The sequence below is a fragment of the Rhinopithecus bieti genome, unplaced genomic scaffold (genome assembly GCF_001698545.2).
Source record: "Rhinopithecus bieti isolate Rb0 unplaced genomic scaffold, ASM169854v2 scaffold_18153, whole genome shotgun sequence".
NCBI classification, from domain to species: domain Eukaryota; kingdom Metazoa; phylum Chordata; class Mammalia; order Primates; family Cercopithecidae; genus Rhinopithecus; species Rhinopithecus bieti.
The window spans coordinates 1,787,773-1,805,931 of NW_016809139.1; the positions used below are offsets into that span (position 1 = coordinate 1,787,773).

Sequence of the window (18,159 nt, forward strand, 5' to 3'; positions counted from 1 at the left end):
AATGGCATGAACCTGGGAGGCGGAGCTTGTAGTGAGCCGAGACCGCACCACTGAACTCCAGGCTGAGCAACAGAGTGAGACTCCGTCTCAAAAAAAAAAAAAAAAAAAGTATGAATAATCAAAATAGAATTCTAAAAAATGTTCAAGTAACCCACAAAAAGACAAAAAAAAAAAAGAACAGAAAACAAAAAATAAAATGGCAGACGTAAGCTCTAACATACCAATAATTACACTAAATATAAATTTTCTAAATACAACAATTAAAAAACAGATTGCCAGAATGGATTTAAAAAAAAAAAAATAGGACCCAATTATTTGATGTCTACCAAAATCTCACTTGAAGTGTAATGACACAGGCAAGGTGAAAGGGAAAGGAATATTAAGCAGTTAAATAATATTGACACAAGGCTGAGTGTGGTAGCTTACACCTGTAATCCCAGCACCGTGGGAGGCCAAGGCGAGTGGATCACTTGAGGTCAGGAGTTCAAAGCCATCCTGGCCAACATGGTGAGCCCATCTCTACTAAAAATACAAAAATTAGCCAGGCATGGTTGCACGTGCCTGTAGTCCCAGCTACTTCCAGTCTCCGGGAGGTGGAGGTTACAGTGAGCCGAGATTGTGCCATTGCACTCCAGCCTGGGTGACAGAATGAGATTCCACCTCAAATAATAATAATAATAATATTGACACAAGCAGCAACTCGGATATCAAGCGCGCTGTGCTGAGGGAAAAAGACATGGGTCATGTAGCATATGATTCCATTGATGTAACAGGTCTCAAAATGACACAATGATAGGCATGAAGAAAGATTGGTGGTTGCAGGGTTCAGGGATGATGGGGGAGAAGGTGAGCTGACCATACGGAGGAAGTACAGGAGGAGCTCGGTGGAGATGGACAATGCTCTATCGACCATGGTGGTAGTTACACAAATAAACATGTGAAAAATGACACAAGGCCAGGTGTGGTGGCTCACACCTGTAATCCCAGCACTTTGGGAGGCTGAGGCAGGCAGATCACTTGAGGTCTGGAGTCCGAGACCAGCCTGACCAACATGGTGAAACTCCATCTCTACTAAAAATATAAACATTAGCTGGGCATGGTAGCGCTCACCTGTAGTCCCAGCTACTCAGGAGGCTGAGGCAGGAGAATTGCTTGAACCCAGGAGGCAGAGATTGCAGTGAGCTGGTGTGGTGCCACTGCACTCCAGCCTGGGAAGCAGAGCAAGACTCCATCTCAAAAAAAAAAAAAAAAAAAAAAAAAAAAAAAAAAAAAAAGACATAAAACTAAACACATGCATTCTACCAGCTTGAATTCCTGGCTTGGGTACTGTACTATGGTTATGCATAATGTAACCACAGGTGGAACTGTGGGGCCTATCTGTAGTATCTTTGGAACTTCTGTACATCTATAATAATTTCAACATAAAAAGTTAAACACACACACAAGTGGAGGCTCCGAGCAGATGACACGGAGCTAGCACCACGCCCAAGGTCTCCCACCTCCTCCCCTCGCCCGGGGACGGCAGGAGCTGCCAGAGTCGCTAGCCTCCAGGACCTGCTGCTCTGCCTCCTCCCCTTCCTCTGGCAAGAATGCAGCAATCTCTTTCTTCAACTGCTACCTTCCCTCTTTTTTCTTTGTAGGTTGAAGTCTTTTTGTTCCTTTACTGCAATTCATTGGTGCTTCAGGGCAAGAAGAGATACATTTATGTGTTCTTTATAACTTATTTAATTGGAAATCCACACATATTTTTAGATTCCAATGTTTTGTTAGTAACAAATGACCTAGAAAAGTACAGATGAGGCCGGGTGTGGTGGCTCACGCCTGTAATCTCAGCACTTTGGGAGGCTGAGGCAGGCGGATCACAAGGTCAGGAGTTCAAGACCAGCCTGGCTAATATGGTGAAACCCTGTCTCTACTAAAAATACAAAAATTAGCCAGACGTGGTGGTGTGCACCTGTAGTCCCAGCTGCTGGGAGGTTGAGGCAGGAGAATTGCTTGAACCTGGGAGGTGGAGGTTGCAGTGAGCTGAGATAGGGCCATTGCACTCCAGCCTAGGAGACAGGGTGAGACTCCGTCTCAAAAAAAAAAAAAAAAAAAAAAATACAGATAAGACAGGAAAAAAAACACACACAAAAAAACTCTAAAACCAGATGAAACCTGAACCAGATGGCACAGGGGAAAGACCACTGAGCAGTAAGAAAGGAAACGGGTTTCCCCACCACGTATTGACTGTGTGATTGTGGATATTTCTACACTCAGTTTCTCAATCATTAAAATAGGAAAAATAACTCCTCCCGGATGTGCACCCTACAAAACCGTACAAACCCCTAAGGTCGCACTCAAGGCACTACAGACTTGCAGGGATCTTGCCAGCACCTGATGTCAGAAGTGAAGCCAGCTGGATTTCTGGGTCGGGGTGCAGACCTGGAGAACTTCTCTGTCTTACAAGAGGATTGTAAAATATGCCAATCAGCACACTGTAAAATGGACCAATGGGTGCTCTGTAAAGTGGAGCAATCAGCACTCTGTAAAATGGACCAATCAGCAGGACATGGGCGGAGACAAACAAGGGAATAAACGGTGGCCACCCTCCGCCCCACGCCCAGCCAGCAGCTGCAGCCTGCTCAGGTGCCCCTTCTATGCTGTGGAATCTTTGTTCTTTCTCTCTTCACAATACATGTGGCTGCTGCTCACTCTTTGGGTCCATGCCACCTTTGAGAGCTGTAACACTCACCACAAAGGTCCGCGGCTTCATTCTTGAAGTCAGTGAGACCAAGAACCTACCAGAAGGAACCAGCTCCACACACAATGTGACCTCCACAGTTTACGGATGAGAGACCTGGGGTCCGAGTTAGGGAGAGGAGTTCCCTGGACAAGGACCTCAGCTCTCCCGAGTCTTGCTCCAATGATGCTCCAAATGTCCTTGTATGTTCCTAACAGCCTATCACAAGCTACCTCCTGTCCCTCTTCTCCTTGAACCATCACCTCTGATGAGACTGGAACTTAAACCTGCATGGTGTTTGCAAGCCTGATGTGATGCTGGAAACTGCACTGTGGCCACTGACCCAGAAATTACCTCATCAGAGAGCTTGCTCGGAACTCGGCCCAGATAGGCGTAAACAGGACACCACCCGCGGCACCCCACGGGAAATGAGAGCTCTTGCAGGTGCACTCTCTCCAACCTGGGCTCCTTCCTTCCACCTGAGGGGGGCTCCCTGCTCACCTCCAACCCCCGCACGTACATCTGAATTCTGAGGCATCCCCTCCAGTCTCTGTGCTTCATAGATGAGGATGATGCCTGGCGGCCCAGGGAAGAGAAGCCATGTGCCCAAGGTCATGAGATCCATGGTGGTAAATGTGAGCACAAAGGTCTGGACAGGGTGTCCAGAGCAGAAATGGAAACAAGACGAGTCTGTGCAGAGCTGAGGAGGATTACCAGGACGTGGGGCTAAGCAGTGGGATTACCCGGGCAAGTGTCAAGGGCCTCCAGGTCTGGACGAGCAGGGTGGAAAGAGCCTACCATGCTGAATGGAAACATGTAAGTGGTATAAATAAATCTGCTTCAAAAGCTGTGTTTGTGGCGGAGGATGCTCACCACTCATTCCGCCCTGGTCTTTCACAAAACGGAGGGACATTCCATCCCCTCCTCAGGAAGGAACAGGCCGGAACACACCTGGCCCCTCTTCCTGCTGCAGTGACCACCGTGGTTGGTGAGATGAGAGAGGCTTCTGTGTGGGACAGTCTTGGCATGGCAGATCTGCGGCTGCCTTCTCAGAGGGGCCTGCTTTCAAGGTGGTGTCTGGGAACGGGGCTTTTGGATCGTCTCTCCATCCCCTGACTGCTAGGAGTGCTTTGCCGGGCCTGGACTGTTCCTACAAACAATGGGTTTATGAACAGCTGCTTTCCTGCTGGGAGTCTGGGATTTGGGTGGTTGCCATGCAGAGGGACCCACATGGCCAGCACAGGACACACGCCCTGGGCTCTGAGCCTCAAATGGACTTTGCAGGTTGCCGCGTTCTTCTCGGCTGGAGGAAGGAGCACGCGTGGCGCCCACACAGGAGAACGGCAGCAGCCTGCGCTCAGAGTCTCCAGACTGGGACTGTGTCTTTCTCCTTTGCTAAACCTATCACGTAGGCCTTCACCATGATAAACCTTAGCTGTGTGCACAGCTGTGAGTCCTAGCAAACCCCTGATCATGGGGGATGGCTTTGGGGACCTTCAGAAGCAAGTCTGTCCTGCTTACATCTGATCCAGGTCAGCACCCCTTCTTCTCTGGGCCCTGCTGCCCCAAGGTGAGAAGCACGCAGAGCTGACCAGCAAAGGCCCAGACCCACGGCGCCTCACCTAGTCTTCTCAGGACATAGCAGGTCAGGGTGTCAGCGGCATTCACTCTGGCACTCACTCACAAAACCAGAGTGAGGCCAGGCGCGGTGGCTCACGCCTGTAATCCCAACACTTTGGGAGGCCGAGGCGGGAGGATCACAAGGTCAGGAGACCGAGACCATCCTGGCTAACACGGTGAAACCCCATCTCTACTAAAAATACAAAAAATTAGCCGGGCGCAGTGGCGGGCGCCCATAGTCCCAGCTGCTCGGGAGGCCGAGGCAGGAGAATGGTGTGAACCCGGGAGGCGGAGCTTGCAGTGAGCCGAGATCACGCCACTGCACTCCAGCCTGGGCGACACAGCGAGACTCCGTCTCAAAAAAAAAAAAAAAAAAACCCAGAGTGAGTCCATCTTGAATAGGCACTGGGTGAAATGAGGCTGAAACCTACTGGGCTGCGTTCCCAGACGGTTAAGGCGTTCTAAGTCCCAGGATGAGACAGGAGGTTGGCACAAGACACAGGTCGCAAAGACCTTGCTGATAAAACAGGATGCAAGACACTGGCTAAAACCCACCAAAACCAAGATGGCAACAAAAGTGGGCTCTGGTTATCCTCGCTGCCTATTACATGCTAATTATAATATATTAGCATATGAGACACTCCCACCAGCGCCAGGACAGTTTACAGATGCCATGGCACTGTCAGAAATACCCTATATGATCTGAAAGGAAGAAGAAATCAGTTCTGGGAAATCCCCACCCCTTTTCCCAGAAAACTCATGAATAATCCACCCTTGTTTAGCACATGATCCAAAAATAACCATAAAAATAGCCAACCAGCCAAGCGCAGCGGCTCATGCCTTTAATCCCAGCACTTTGGGAGGCCAAGGCTGGTGGATCACCTGAGATCAGGAGTCCCAGACCAGCCTGGCCAACATGGTGAATCACGTGAACCTGTGAGACAAAGGTTGCAGTGAGCCGAGATTGTGCCACTGCACTCCAGCCTGGGCGACAGAGTGAGACCCCATCTCAAAAAAAAAAAAAAAAAAGCCAACCAGCAGCTCCGGGAGGCGGAGTTTTCTGGGAAAGGGGTTCCCAGAACTGATTTCTTCTTCCTTTCAGATCACATTGCAGTGAGCTGAGATCGTGCCACTGCATTCCAGCCTGGGAGACAGAGCGAGACTCTGTCTCGAAAAATATAAAATAAAATAACAACACATTGGCCAGGCACGGTGGCTCATGCCTGTAATCCCAGCACTTTGGGAGGCCGAGGCAGGTGGATCACTTGAGGTCAAGAGTTCAAGACCAGCGTGGCCAACATGGTGAAACCCCATCTCTACTAAAAATACAAAAATTAGCCAGATGTGGTGGCGCATGCTTGTAATCTCAGCTACTGGGGAAGCTGAGGCAGGAGAATCCCTTGAACCCGGGAGGCGGAGGTTGCAGTGAGCCAAGATTGCACCACTGCACTCCAGGCTGAGTGACAGAGAAAGACTCTGTCTCAAAAGAAAGAAAGAAAGAAAGAAAAAACCCACACGACAACAAAAATACAAATTTTTTAAATGCAGTATAACTATTTTTATAACATCTACATTGTATCAGGTATTATGAGTAATCTAGAGATGATTTAAACTATGCTGAAGGATGTATGTAGTTTATATGCAAATACCACACCATCTCGTATCAGTGACTTGATATGAGATATGGAATTTTGATATCTGTGGGTGTCCGGGAACAATTCCCTAGGGATGCCAAGGGACAGCTGTTTTACTGGTGACCGTGAAACTCTGATGATGTACCATGTACACTAGAGGTTACCGGCTACTTTCGCTGCCTCAGCATCTGCTCCTACTACTGCCCAGGGAGAAATGGGGCCCTTATCCAAGGAGGGGCCACCCTGGGGCAGCACAGCCTTCCTCTGTTTCCCATGCACAGGATGCTCCTCCCTCCCCATATTCAGTAAATATGAGCTAAAGGCCACTCTCTGGGAATTAATACAACATTCTGCTTTGGTCCCAGCCCCCCAAAACTCAGCATCTAGCAAGAAAGCTGAACACAAAGGCACACAGCGACAGCACGACAGCTGGGATCAAAGAGAGACACGCGGTGTGGTGGGAGGGAAGCTCACTTCCTGGTAGAGGTTGTGTAGTCAAGGCGGGCTGCACGGCAGAGGCAGCATCTGCAATAGGCCTTGAGGGATACGTAGGAGCTCACCAGGCAATGAAGGAGTAAAAGGAGAAAGCGTGTGGCCCATTTGTGGAAGAGCATGAAATGGGTGTGGCTGGGGGAGGGCACACAAAGATGAATCAACACTCTGTCGGTGTCTAAAGGGGCGCCAACGGTGGGGAGCACCATTGGCTCAGGAGGGCCATATCCCGCCGCTCAGAGGCAGTGGCCATGTTGCCTGTGAGGGAGTCTTGGCCACACCTGAGTCGTGGGCTCTCTGGGGAGAAGGGGTAAAGGGGGCTCTGTGGGGCCTGGGGTAAGTCAGGCCTCTGGCTTTGGCAAGCTGTGCAGGGGTCTGTCTTCTGGCCGTGGACTCTCCCTAAGACCCTTCTAGTTCCTGGACCCTGGGACTCTCTCTCTGGGGGTGGGGGCAGGTGTGGAAATGAGAGGATTAGAGGATAAACCTGTGTTCAAACCACTGGGCCTCGCCGCACGATAGTGCCATGATAACCCTGAACAAGTCACCTAAACTCTGCACCTTGGTCCCCACACCTGCGAGGCAGGATGAGGGTCAACTGTCCCCCACAGGAGGCTTGGGGGGTAAGGTGGAAGTGCTCTGTGGACTCTAAGCCTCGTACGGACACAGAGGTATCTCCACTGACCCTTCACCGAGGCCCTGAGGGGTCTTGGCCTGACCAGCTATTCCATGTGGGATCAGAATGGAAGACGTCAAAGGCCTTACACACAAATCTCGTCACTTACCCAGCATCGGACAGTTTGGAACTTTCCACAAAATACACGCATTCTTTCTTCTTGATGTTTTCAGGAATCCATGAACTGAGGCTTTCTTGCTGAAGGTAAAGAGGGTGTGTTGAGATCCTCCGACGTTCGAAACAACACCCCCAGCCCCCCGGAGACACATCCGTGCTCCTTGAGGAGCTTCCACACTGCTTGTTTGAAGAAAGGAAGCCTGCGCGACCCTGAGCCAAAGATTAGAAGCACCTTGCCAAGACTCTCAGGTGGGGATTCAGGAGGGAGGAATGAATCTAAGAAATCGTTTCCACTTGGGACCGATTTGAATGTGCGCACTTTAGTTTATACAGCAACACCACCTTCCCTGGGAACAATGTGGTGTGGTGGAGAACGTGGAGGCTGGGAATCTGGGGACCTGGATCTGGCATCATTGGGAAAAGGGCAGCTACCCTCCTGCCTGGCTGGCAGGGGGACGGCAAGACTCCATGTGCTTTCAACACACTTGCGTCTTTGTCTCCAGGACTTTGGGGAAAGCTAGCCCAGGCCCAGGCCCTCCCAATCAAAGGATGTGAAATCATTATGCAACAAGGTAAGCATGGGTAACAACAGATTGCCAGGACTCTAGCGCAACATTTTTGAGTTAACCCAGTGATTTCCCAATCAGACCAACCATGGGAAATGATTGTGCAACGCAGAGAAGGCCAGAAAGGCCAGCCACGCATCACCCTCCCCAGTTGTGTTTTCCCAAGGACATGGCTGGGCGGGAGCCCCGGAGGTCAGCAGACCCTTGCCCACCCCCGTCGTCACAGCCTCAAGCTGCAACCTGCCCAACAGTGACCTCCGTGGCCACGTGCCAGCTGCAGGCTGACTGGCAGAAAGCTCACCTTGTCGTTGCCAAAGGGGCACTGCGGCCTCCAGCCCTTGAAGAGGCTGCTGTTGCTGCGCCGGAGATTGGAGACCATCCCCAGGTCAGCGACCCTCCTGGGCGGCCCCACAAAGCCCTCCTCCTGCTCGGAGCCAGCTTTCCTCAGGGCCGAGGGCTCCATCCTGGGACCTCCACGCCAGCTGCAACCAGGCCTGCTGCCCTCAGGACAGTCCTCCCTCCAGCTTGCTACACTGGGGGTTCTAGAAACACACGGGGTGGTTGCTGAAATAGATCAGAGACAGGAAGATGAGGCTGATGTTCTGAGAAGGCCACATGCTTCCTTCCTCACGTGAAGCCCTCATCCGGTTCTCTTCGTCAGCCTGCACATCTTCCCAGCTGTCTGAGCTCTGTCCCTTGGCTGGGGCCCCTGGACACTCCGGGGGAGTACATGCACATGCAGGGGTCCCAGCGCCCATTCATAATGGTAACAACCTCAGGTGACTGCAAGGCCAGAGATAGAGCTCCCTCCCCCACGGGTGCAGCCCCCGCCCCCCGGCTGCACTGCACACCACACAGAGAAGTCTCCGTGGCCAGCACCAGCTGTCGGCGACGTGGTTTCGCAACCGTGCACAGCTCCTGCTTCTAGACACCAGTCACTACTTTTCATGTTCCAAAAATAAAAAAATAGCCCCCACTATCCACAAAGGAAGTTTCTCGTTGTTGATTTTTGAGACAGAGTCTCTGTCGCCCAGGCTGGAGTGCAGTGACACGATCTTGGCTCACTGCAACCTCCGTCTCCCAGGTTCAAGTGATTCTCCTGCCTCAGCCTCACCAGTAGCTGGGATTATGGGCACCGCTAATTTCTTTTGTATTTAGTAGCAAAAGGGTTTCACCATGTTCCTTAGGTTGGTCTCGAACTCCTGACCTCAGGCGATCCACCCGCCTCCGCCTCCCAAAGTGCTGGGATTACAGGCCTGAGCCACCGTGCCCAGCCTAGAAAGGAAGTTTTGGGGAGTACCACATCTCTCCACTCCAGGACAAAGACAATAATTCAAAGGAATCTTATTCTCTCATGTCCTTTCTCCCTGGCTCTGATGTGGCCTTCATCACTGAAGCCATAGGAAGCCACCAGATGACTGCCCTCCCTTTACAAATGAGAAACATAAGCGAGTTCAAGCCCTGCAGGGTCTCCCTGAGCCCCTGGCACCCACAATGCTGTTCTCATGAGGTCATCCATGGTCACCCGCAGTCACTGCCCCAAAGGTGTGAAGGGGAGGGTTGCTTGGAGGCAAAAGATCTGACTGCAATTCCCCACTCATCCCTGCCCTGAAAGCCGATCTCTGACCATGTCCTCTCCACTACACATGACAGTCACTGTCAGACAAGCCTTTGCTCTGCCGTCCCCTCATCACATTAGGTGACTGAGCCCCTCTTGCGGGCCACGGAGCTTGAAGCTCGGTGCTGGGAGCTTGGGGCTGAGCTGCTGGCTGCTGTCCTGGGGCAGGCACTCTCAGGCCACCCCCCACACTCTCCCTCCTCCCCTTTGCCCCTTGGCCACACCACTAAACTTAACTTTCCCTTCCCGGCCTTTTCCTGCCGTTCTCAGAGCAGATGTTGTGCCGCATGCCAGTGGGGCCTTTCCAGGGCCATGAGCTATCCCAGCAGCCACTGGCCTGGCTTCACAACCAGCTTCCAAGGGAAGCAGAGGGACAGAGACGTCCGCAGCGGCAAGAGGAAGAGGAGGCTCTAGAGAGCTCGCAGTTGCACCAAGAGGACCCAGGACTGCAGGTGGCTCCCCAGGCAGGAAGTCCACCCTGCATGGGATGAGGACGGCTCCACGCTAGAAACAAAGGCTCCAGCGTCGGACGGGAGGGTCCGCGGTGAGGGACTCTCTGCCTTAAGGAAGACCAGCATGCTCTGTTCATACTCTCATCTTTCAGGCAGCTGCCCACCTCAGCACAGCCCCTGGAGTCTTGTGCAGGTTCCTCTCATCCCAGTGGCAAGCAGGCCCTGGGAAGCAGGTCAGACCCGCTCCAACACCACCCCAGACTTTGCAGGAGGCAGCCAGGAGCCCCCGTGAGCATCTGATGCCTGCTGTGGGGGGGCCACTGGCTCAACCCAGTCCCCAAAAGGACGTGTGCCTCAGCCTCAGCCCAGGGGTGCAGAACCCTGAAACCCAGGCCTGGTAATGACCTTCCCAGGGCCCATCCAGCCCTCTCTGAGGTTCTTAATCCCTTTCTCACGGGTCACCTGAGAACAGCATGGGCCACCTGGTTCACAGCTAAAATTCTCCACCAGCAGCTGGCACAGGTGTGAGTGTTGAGAGCACTCAGGAAGGAAATGAACTTCCAGAAGACAGATGCATGAAGCAGGCTTGAGCAGGGCAAGGCCCCATGTGGGGTGGATTTCCAAACCCGAACCCTGCACAGAGCTCTTCCCAGGAGAAAGGGGTGCAGTGGAGCCCTGAGGGATCATGGGTTGGGGCAGCATTCCGTGCCCTTCAGGGTTAGACACTGAGCAACCCCGTCCTCAGCCCCGGGGGCCCTGCATGGCAGGGGTGGCAATGGGAAGACCACTCCCACCTGGGCCGAATTCAGGACGACTCATTGGCACCTGAGCCTAGGACCAGGCAACTCAAGAGGATCCTGGTGTGCCTGCCGCCCCCAGCCCAGCCCAGCAGATTCCTCGGGAAATGGAAGGTTCTGTCTGGGCAGGGAGGGCCTTCCGCACCAGCAGGACTGGGACAGGCGCGCCCTGCCCTCCCTCAGTACACCGTGTGGCCGCCCTGCCCTCTCTGGAGGTTGCTCGGGCATCCTCTGAAATCCCCGCGTGAAAGCCAGCCCTTCCGAGACTGGACAGGCAGAGGCAGGTGCCGGGACAGAGGAAATAAGCGTCCTGGAAGCGAGCCCTGCGGTCCGGGCGGACTGGCAGGGGCCGAGGACGGCTGAGTCCCTCATCTCCCGGTCCCCTTGCGCCAGCTGGACAGGGTCGCCCCAGCGGCAAGGCGTCCCGCGGACAGACTGCACCCGGATCCGAGTCAGCGCCCTGCGCCTCTGCACACACTAGGCCCCCCAGTCCGCGCCCCGAACCCTACCGGTGCCCCTGCAGCAGCGCCCCGAACCCCGCCAGCCCCTGCACCCCGCCGCGCCCTGCACCAGCGCCCTGCACCCTTCCTGCGCCCCTGCACCCCGCCGTGCCCTGCACCAGCACCCCAAGCCCTACCCACGCCCCTGCACCCCACCGTGCCCTGCACCAGCGCCTTGAACCCCTCCTGTACCCCTGCACCCCGCCGTGCCCTGCAGCAGCGCCCCGAACCCCTCCTACGCCCCTGCACCCCACTGCAACCTTCACAGGCTCCCTGGCCGGCCGCCTCCGTCCCTACACCCGGGCTCACCTACCTGCTCGGAGCAGCCCGCGCCCCGGCGTCACCCGCGTCTCCGCGCAGCACGGCCTCCCTGGCCCCGCGGGGCGGTCCGCATCTCGCCCGAGCGTGCGCCGCGTGCGCGGTGCAGTGGAGCCGCCCGCAGCGCTCTGCGTCAGTCAGCCCGGAGAGCGCCTCCCGCGCCGCGTCCTGCGCCCGCAGTTAGAACCAAGGACACACCAGGGAAGAGGAGGCCCAGACACCCCACCTGCGGGCCCGCCCTCCCAGGAGACCTGGGACCGGACACTCGCACGGATGTGTGCCTTCTGAGGGTTGGGGGCACCTGTCTCCTTTAAACCGGCGATTATCTTTAAATCCTGAATAGCCAGCGGGAGCGGGACAGGCAGGACAGGCGTCGCAGGGGGACCTGGGACTGAGTGAGACCCCCCACAACAGGACTCAGGACCACCTGCTCAGAGACCTCTGCAGCCCCCTCCCCCAGCACTCCGGATATGACCCCAGAGCCAGGGACCATTCCCAGTGAGACAGGCAGGACCCCAAGGCTGGGGCAGGCTCAGAGCCTGCTCCCTGGATCTGTCTCAAGGAAGGGGACAAGAACAGCCAGAAAGATCAAGCCCAGCAGTCCGCATCACGGCAGGTGCTGGCCACGGGGCCCCATGGATGTCTAACTCCACCCTGTGTGGTGCCCACTCTCTGGCTTGGGGAGGGACAGGGACTGCCCTCTGAGGCCTGAGAAGGTGATTGCACCTTTCCCAAATGGCCTAGACCACCCAGATGCCCTTTCACTCCACAAAGCCACACAGTCCGCCCCTGCCTTGCCACCAGTGGGCAATACCCGGCTGCCATTCCTGGGCCCCACTGGCCTCTGTGTCCAGGAAAGTGAAGAGGCCCTGTGGCCTCTGATCTGGGGGAAGGGAGGGTGCCCCCCAACTCCTGCCTGACCCGCACCCTCATTTCCTCGCTGGATGCGCAGGCCTTCTGCCCAGACTCCTGCCCTGAGCACACGCCTCTAGAAGGCCCTCCGCAGATGAGCCAGCCAGCAGTGCCCGCGTGCTGAAGCATGGCCACCATCTCACTAACCCACCATCCTGGTACCTGCAAAGTGGTGGGAAAGCAGTCAGAGCCCCTGGTGTAGGACAGTACTCAGGACACTGCTCTGCACAAGCATGGCCAGAAGCTGCCCTCCAGAGTGGCCAGCAGTGTCCCCACAGACCTGCAGCTGTGCCTGGGGCCGCACAAGCAGCTGCTCTGCCCTGCTGGATGGCATAGTCTTCCGTCCAGTCCACCCTACAAACTAGAAGTGCTCGATGGGCACCTGCTGCAGGAGTTGGGTTCTATGACCACCAGCCACATCCCCAGCAAGGCGTCTTAGACCTTCCTTAACAGGCAAAGGAAGAGAAGACCCCCTCCCTTTCACCTGCTCCGTGTCAGTAGAGCCCCATCCAGAGCCCCTGCCCTGGGTGCTTTCTGGCTGGAGAGCCATCTCGTTAACTGAAAACACACTGCAGGGCAGTTAATATTTTATAAGACAGTCATAACTGCCGAGCCATCCACAAGATGGGCTGGGCGCTGTTTCCAAGTATCCTGGGGCTCTGTGGGAACGTTATTTAAGGTGAAGTAGTCACCAAGATGACCGTCTCTGATGAAATAGCCGGGCCCACATTGCCCTGGGAGCGGCTCCTGCCTTTCTAGAGAAGAACCGCACACTCCACAGAGGGCCATGTCTGTCTGCCCGGACGCTGCTGCAGTAGCAATTATGGGATATTCTTCCCATAAAAGAGAGGACACGCGATCATAAAACCCGAACAGGGCAGGTACGGATCTCCATTGCGAGTCCTCTCGAGTTCAGAGACAGAAAGCACTTGGCACAACGTGTTTCTCAGTGTGGGCACGAGGCCCAGGTAAAAAAGGCCCCTGCTCTGGCAGCAGGAGAAAACCACAACTGGAGAAAAAGGCAGTGATGGGGCCACAGGCACTGGCACACTCTGGTCCTGAGTGGGACGCAGGAGCAGGTGACAGGCGGCGGGCTCCTCAGAGGAGACTCCAGGAAGGAGGGAGGCCCGAGCTAGAGCAGGGGCAGCAAACTCTCTGCACAGGGCTGCATGGTCGCTGCGGCAGGTTTTGCCGGCCACGTAGTCTCTGTCCCAGCTCCTAGCCTCTGCCCTTGCAGTGGGAAGGCAGCCGTGGGCCATTCAGCTGACCCTGAACGACACGGATTTCAGCTGCAGGGATCCACTTCTACGCAGATTTTCTTCCACCTCTGCCACCCCTGAGATGCTAGACCACCCCGTCCTCTTCCCCCTTCTCCTACTCACAGGAAGACGACAAGACCTTTATGATGACCTGCTTCTACTTTTTTTTTTTGAGATGGAGTCTCACTCTGTCGCCCAGGCTGGAGTGCAGTGGTACGATCTCCGCTCACTGCAAGCTCCGCCTGCCGGGTTCACACCATTCTCCTGCCTCAGCCTCCCAGGTAGCTGGGACTACAGGCACCTGCCACCACGCCAGCTAATTTTTTGTATTTTTTAATAGAGACAGGGTTTCACTGTGGTCTCAATCTCCTGACCTCGTGATCAGCCTGCCTCAGCCTCCCAAAGTGCTGGGATTACAGGCGTGAGCCACTGCGCCCGGGTGACCTGCTTCTACTTAATGTGAATATATTTTATCTTCCTTGTGATTTTCTTAATAACATTTTCGTCTCTCTAGCTCCCTTTATTGTAGGAACACTGTTTATAATACATACAACATACAAATATGTGTTTATGCTATCAGTAAGCCTTCCTTCTGGTCAATAGTGAGCTATTCGTAGTTAAGTTTTGGAGGAGTCAAAAGTTATACCCAGATTTTCAACTTTAAGGGGTGTCGGAGCCCCTAACTCTTGAGTGGTTCAAGGGTCAACTACATAAATGAATCAGTATGTTACGTGGTTTGGCTCTGTGCCCCACCTAAATGTCATTGCAAATCATAATCCCCAGGCCGGGCACAGTGGCTCACACCTGTAATCCCAGCACTTTGGGAGGCCGAGGCAGGCAGATCACTTGAGGTCAGGAGTTCAAGACCAGCCTTGTCAAATGGTGAAACCCCATCTCTACTAAAACTACAAAACTTAGCCAGGCATGTTGGTATGTGCCTGTAATCCCAGCTACTCGGAGGCTGAGGCAGGAGAATCACTTGAACCCAGGAAAGGGAGGCTGCTGTGAGCCGAGATCATGCCACTGCACTCCAGCCTGGGCAACAGAGCGAGACTCTGTGTCAAAAAAATTGTAATCCCCAGCGTGGAAGGTTATTAGATCAAGGAGGCGTTTCTCATGAATGATTGAACACTGTCCTCTTGGTGCTGTTCCCGTAACAGTGAGTGAGTTCTTGCGAGATCTGGTCGTTGAAGTGTGTGGCACCTGCCCCTGTCTCTCTCTTACTCCTGCCATGCAAGACGCCTGCCCACTTTGCCTTCTATCATGATTGGAAGCTTCCTGACGCCTCCCCAGAAGCAGAAGCCACCTGTACAGCCTGCAGAACTGTGAGCCAGTTAGGCCTCTTTATAAATTACCCAATCTGAGGGGTTTTTTAAATAGCAATGCAAAAATGAACAAATACAGCATAACTGTGCACTAGTATTAATTCAACTTTGCAGACTGGGTGCGGTGACTCACGCCTGTAATCCCAGCACTTTGGGAGGCTGAGGCGGGCAGGTTACTTGAGGCCAGGAGTATGAAATCAGCCTGGCCAACAAGGTAAAACCCTGTCTCTACTAAAAATACAAAAAATTATCCGGACATGGTGGTGCATGCCTATTGTCACGCACATCCGTGCGAAGAGACCACCAAACAGGCTTTGTGTGGGCAACAAGGCTGTTTATTTCACCAGGGTGCAGGCAGGCTGAGTCCAAAAATAGTCAGCGAAGGGAGATGGGGTGGAGCCGTTTTATAGGATTTGGGTAGGTAAAGGAAAATTACAAAGGGGTTGTTCTCTTGCGTGCAGGGGCGGGGGTCACAGGGTGCTCAGTGGGGGAGCTTCTGAGCCAGGAGAAGGAACTTCACAAGGGAATGTCATCAGTTAAGGCAGGAATCGGCCATTTTCACTTCTTTTGTGATTCTTCCGTTACTTCGGGCCATCTGGATGTACACACGCAGATCATAGGGGATATGACAGCTTAGCTTGGGCTCAGAGGCCTGACACCTATAGTCCCAGCTACTCAGGAGCCTGAGGCAGGAGAATCACTTAAACCCGGGAGGAGGAGGTTGCAGTAAGCCGAGATCAGACCCTTGCACTCCAGCCTGGGTGACAGAGCAAGACTCCATCTCAAAAAAAAAAACAAAACAAACAAACAAACAAAAAACCTTTATTTGCAAACAGGTGGTGGGCCCAATCTGGCCAGCAGGCTGCAGTTTGCGGACACCTGGTCTAGAGCAGTGGGCTTCGGGCTGAGGGAACAGACATGTTTCTTTTCATCTCTGGAGTCCACAGAGTCATCTGCATTCCGGAAACATCTTATACAACAGAACTGCTCTTAAAATGTGAAAGGACAGTGATGGATGCCACTCCAGGGTGAAGACTGCAGCCAGCGTGGCCACCATGAACCCTCCATGCCGGCACCCTTGCCCCGACGGCTCCCAGAGCAGCAATGACGAGAACGGAGCTGGAAATGGCCACAAGGCCTGAAGACCTCTCAGGACACTGAAAAAATATCAATCAACACGCGCTGCCTGTCCCTTCGCCCAGGCCTGGCTCTGACCTGCCACAGGGATCTAAACCATCTGCAGCACCAGCCGGGGGTCCTCGGTCAGCCAGGGGTCAGGCAGGCCACCCACCGCACTGGCTCCTGAGGCCAAGGGAGAAGTCTGGAATTCCCAAGGGGATCTGGGAGGGGTGCGCCGCACCTGCCACCCAAGCAGTTCCAAAGTTTGCCTCAGGGACATGTCGTGGAGTGGACCGGGTTCTGCCCCCAAGTGGTGCCAGGTGGGTGGTGAGGCCAGCAACATGGGCAGGAGAGAGGTGGTTGATCTGAGATCATGAAAACTTCAGCTCCAGAGCACGTTTGCTGACTCTCCATTTGTCTCTCTCCTGCTCTCCCCTTCTCCCTGCCTCCTCATCCCTCACTCCTCGGGAGGGCATGTTGCAGAGAGCGAAGCCAACCGCCGACACCTTGTGGGGCAGCTGGGAGACCCCAGTCAGGTCCTCAGAGATGGCCCCACCTTCCTCCCAGAAGGCCCAGCCCAGCCACACAGCTCAGCTGCTCTAGACACCTGAGCCTCAGAAACTGGGAGACAGCAGTGTCTACTGTGAGCTGCTAAGTCTGGGGGTGATTTGTTACACCGCGCAGGTGACTAGGACATCGGGCTGGATGGGGTCTGGACTAGGGGTGTCACCTACGGGGAGAAGGTGGTGGAGGAAAGGAGACACAAGGACCGGGCCTGGGGTGCTTGGGACTCAGCGCCAGGTGTCAGGAGAGCGTTTGCCCTGGGTTGGGGGTCAGCCTGCCCTGCTGAGCCCCGCAGAGCCCCCAGCTGTCAGGGCAGGAGGGAGCAGCGGTTGATCCATGGTACCTTGTCCTCAGCAGTACCCCCGGCTGCGAGCCAGAAACCCCGACCCACTGGCTGAAACCACAAAGCGGGTGTGGGCCCCGAGTGCCTGGTGACAGCGGTGGTGGCCTTGCCTCAAAGACTCAACAGCAATTCCTGTGTCCGCCACCCTCCATGTCTCTGGGAAACAGGCTCTGTCTGTGGCCCCTGAGATTTACTGGGGAGCAGCGTGCCCAACTCACCCCCTGTAAAGAAGGGAGGCCCAGGGCTGGGCAGAGGCCGAGGCTGTGGCGTAGTGTGAAGTAGGTCCAGCTGAGCCTTCGTGAGCCCAGCAGAGTGCAGACGCCTGTGGCCGTCACACTGTGCCCCCCAAGCACCCGCACCCTAACCCTGCTGGCGCTTCCTACCACTCTGCTGGGGTCCAGCTCCAGCCTCCTTAGCACTGAACATTCTGCCTGCTCGGAGGCAAAGCGCTCAGAAGACACTGTTCTGAGACTTTTCTGTCATCCCACATCTTACACCAACCTGAGGACTAAGCTCTTTTCTTTTTTTTGAGACGTTGTCTCCCCTGTCGCCCAGGCTGGAGTGCAGTGGCGCGATCTCGGCCCACTGCAAGCTCTGCCCTCTGGATTCACGCCATTCTCCTACCTCAACCTCCCAAGTAGCTGGGACTACAGGCGCCCACCACCATGCCCGGCTAGTTTTTTGTACTACTATTATTATTATTATTATTGGTAGAGATGGGGTTTCACCGTGTTAGCCAGGATGGTCTCGATCTCCTGACCTCGTGATCCACCCGCCTCGGCCTCCCAAAGTGCTGGGATTACAGGTGTGAGCCACCACGCCTGGCCAAGAATGCAATTTTTTTTTTTTTTTTTTTTTTGAGACGTAGTCTGGCTCTGCCGCCCAGGCTGGAGTGCTGTGGCCGGATCTCAGTTCACTGCAAGGTCCGCCTCCCGGGTTCACACCATTCTCCTGCCTCAGCCTCCCAAGTAGCTGGGACTACAGGCGCCCGCCACCTCGCCCGGCTAGTTGTTTGTATTTTTTTTTTAGTAGAGACGGGGCTTCACCCTGTTAGCCAGGATGGTCTCGATCTCCTGACCTCGTGATCCGCCCGTCTCGGCCTCCCAAAGTGCTGGGATTACAGGCTTG

The 18,159-nt window shown here is 54.6% G+C and overlaps 1 protein-coding gene across 3 annotated transcripts in view; it reads right to left on the reverse strand.

Moving 5' to 3' along the window:
• Nucleotides 1-11,589, reverse strand: part of TRPM2 (transient receptor potential cation channel subfamily M member 2) — an 85,809-nt gene extending 74,220 nt beyond the window's left edge. For 2 of the 3 annotated variants that reach the window (XM_017888686.1, XM_017888689.1), the window contains exons 1-3: nt 11,505-11,589; nt 8,126-8,388; nt 7,251-7,339 (exon numbers count right to left, since the gene is read on the reverse strand). In XM_017888686.1, coding sequence (XP_017744175.1) covers nt 7,251-7,339; nt 8,126-8,287 — 251 coding nt within the window. In that variant the 5' untranslated portion in view covers nt 8,288-8,388; nt 11,505-11,589. The other variant, XM_017888687.1, reaches the window with a different exon arrangement.
• Nucleotides 11,590-18,159: the final 6,570 nt, after the last annotated feature.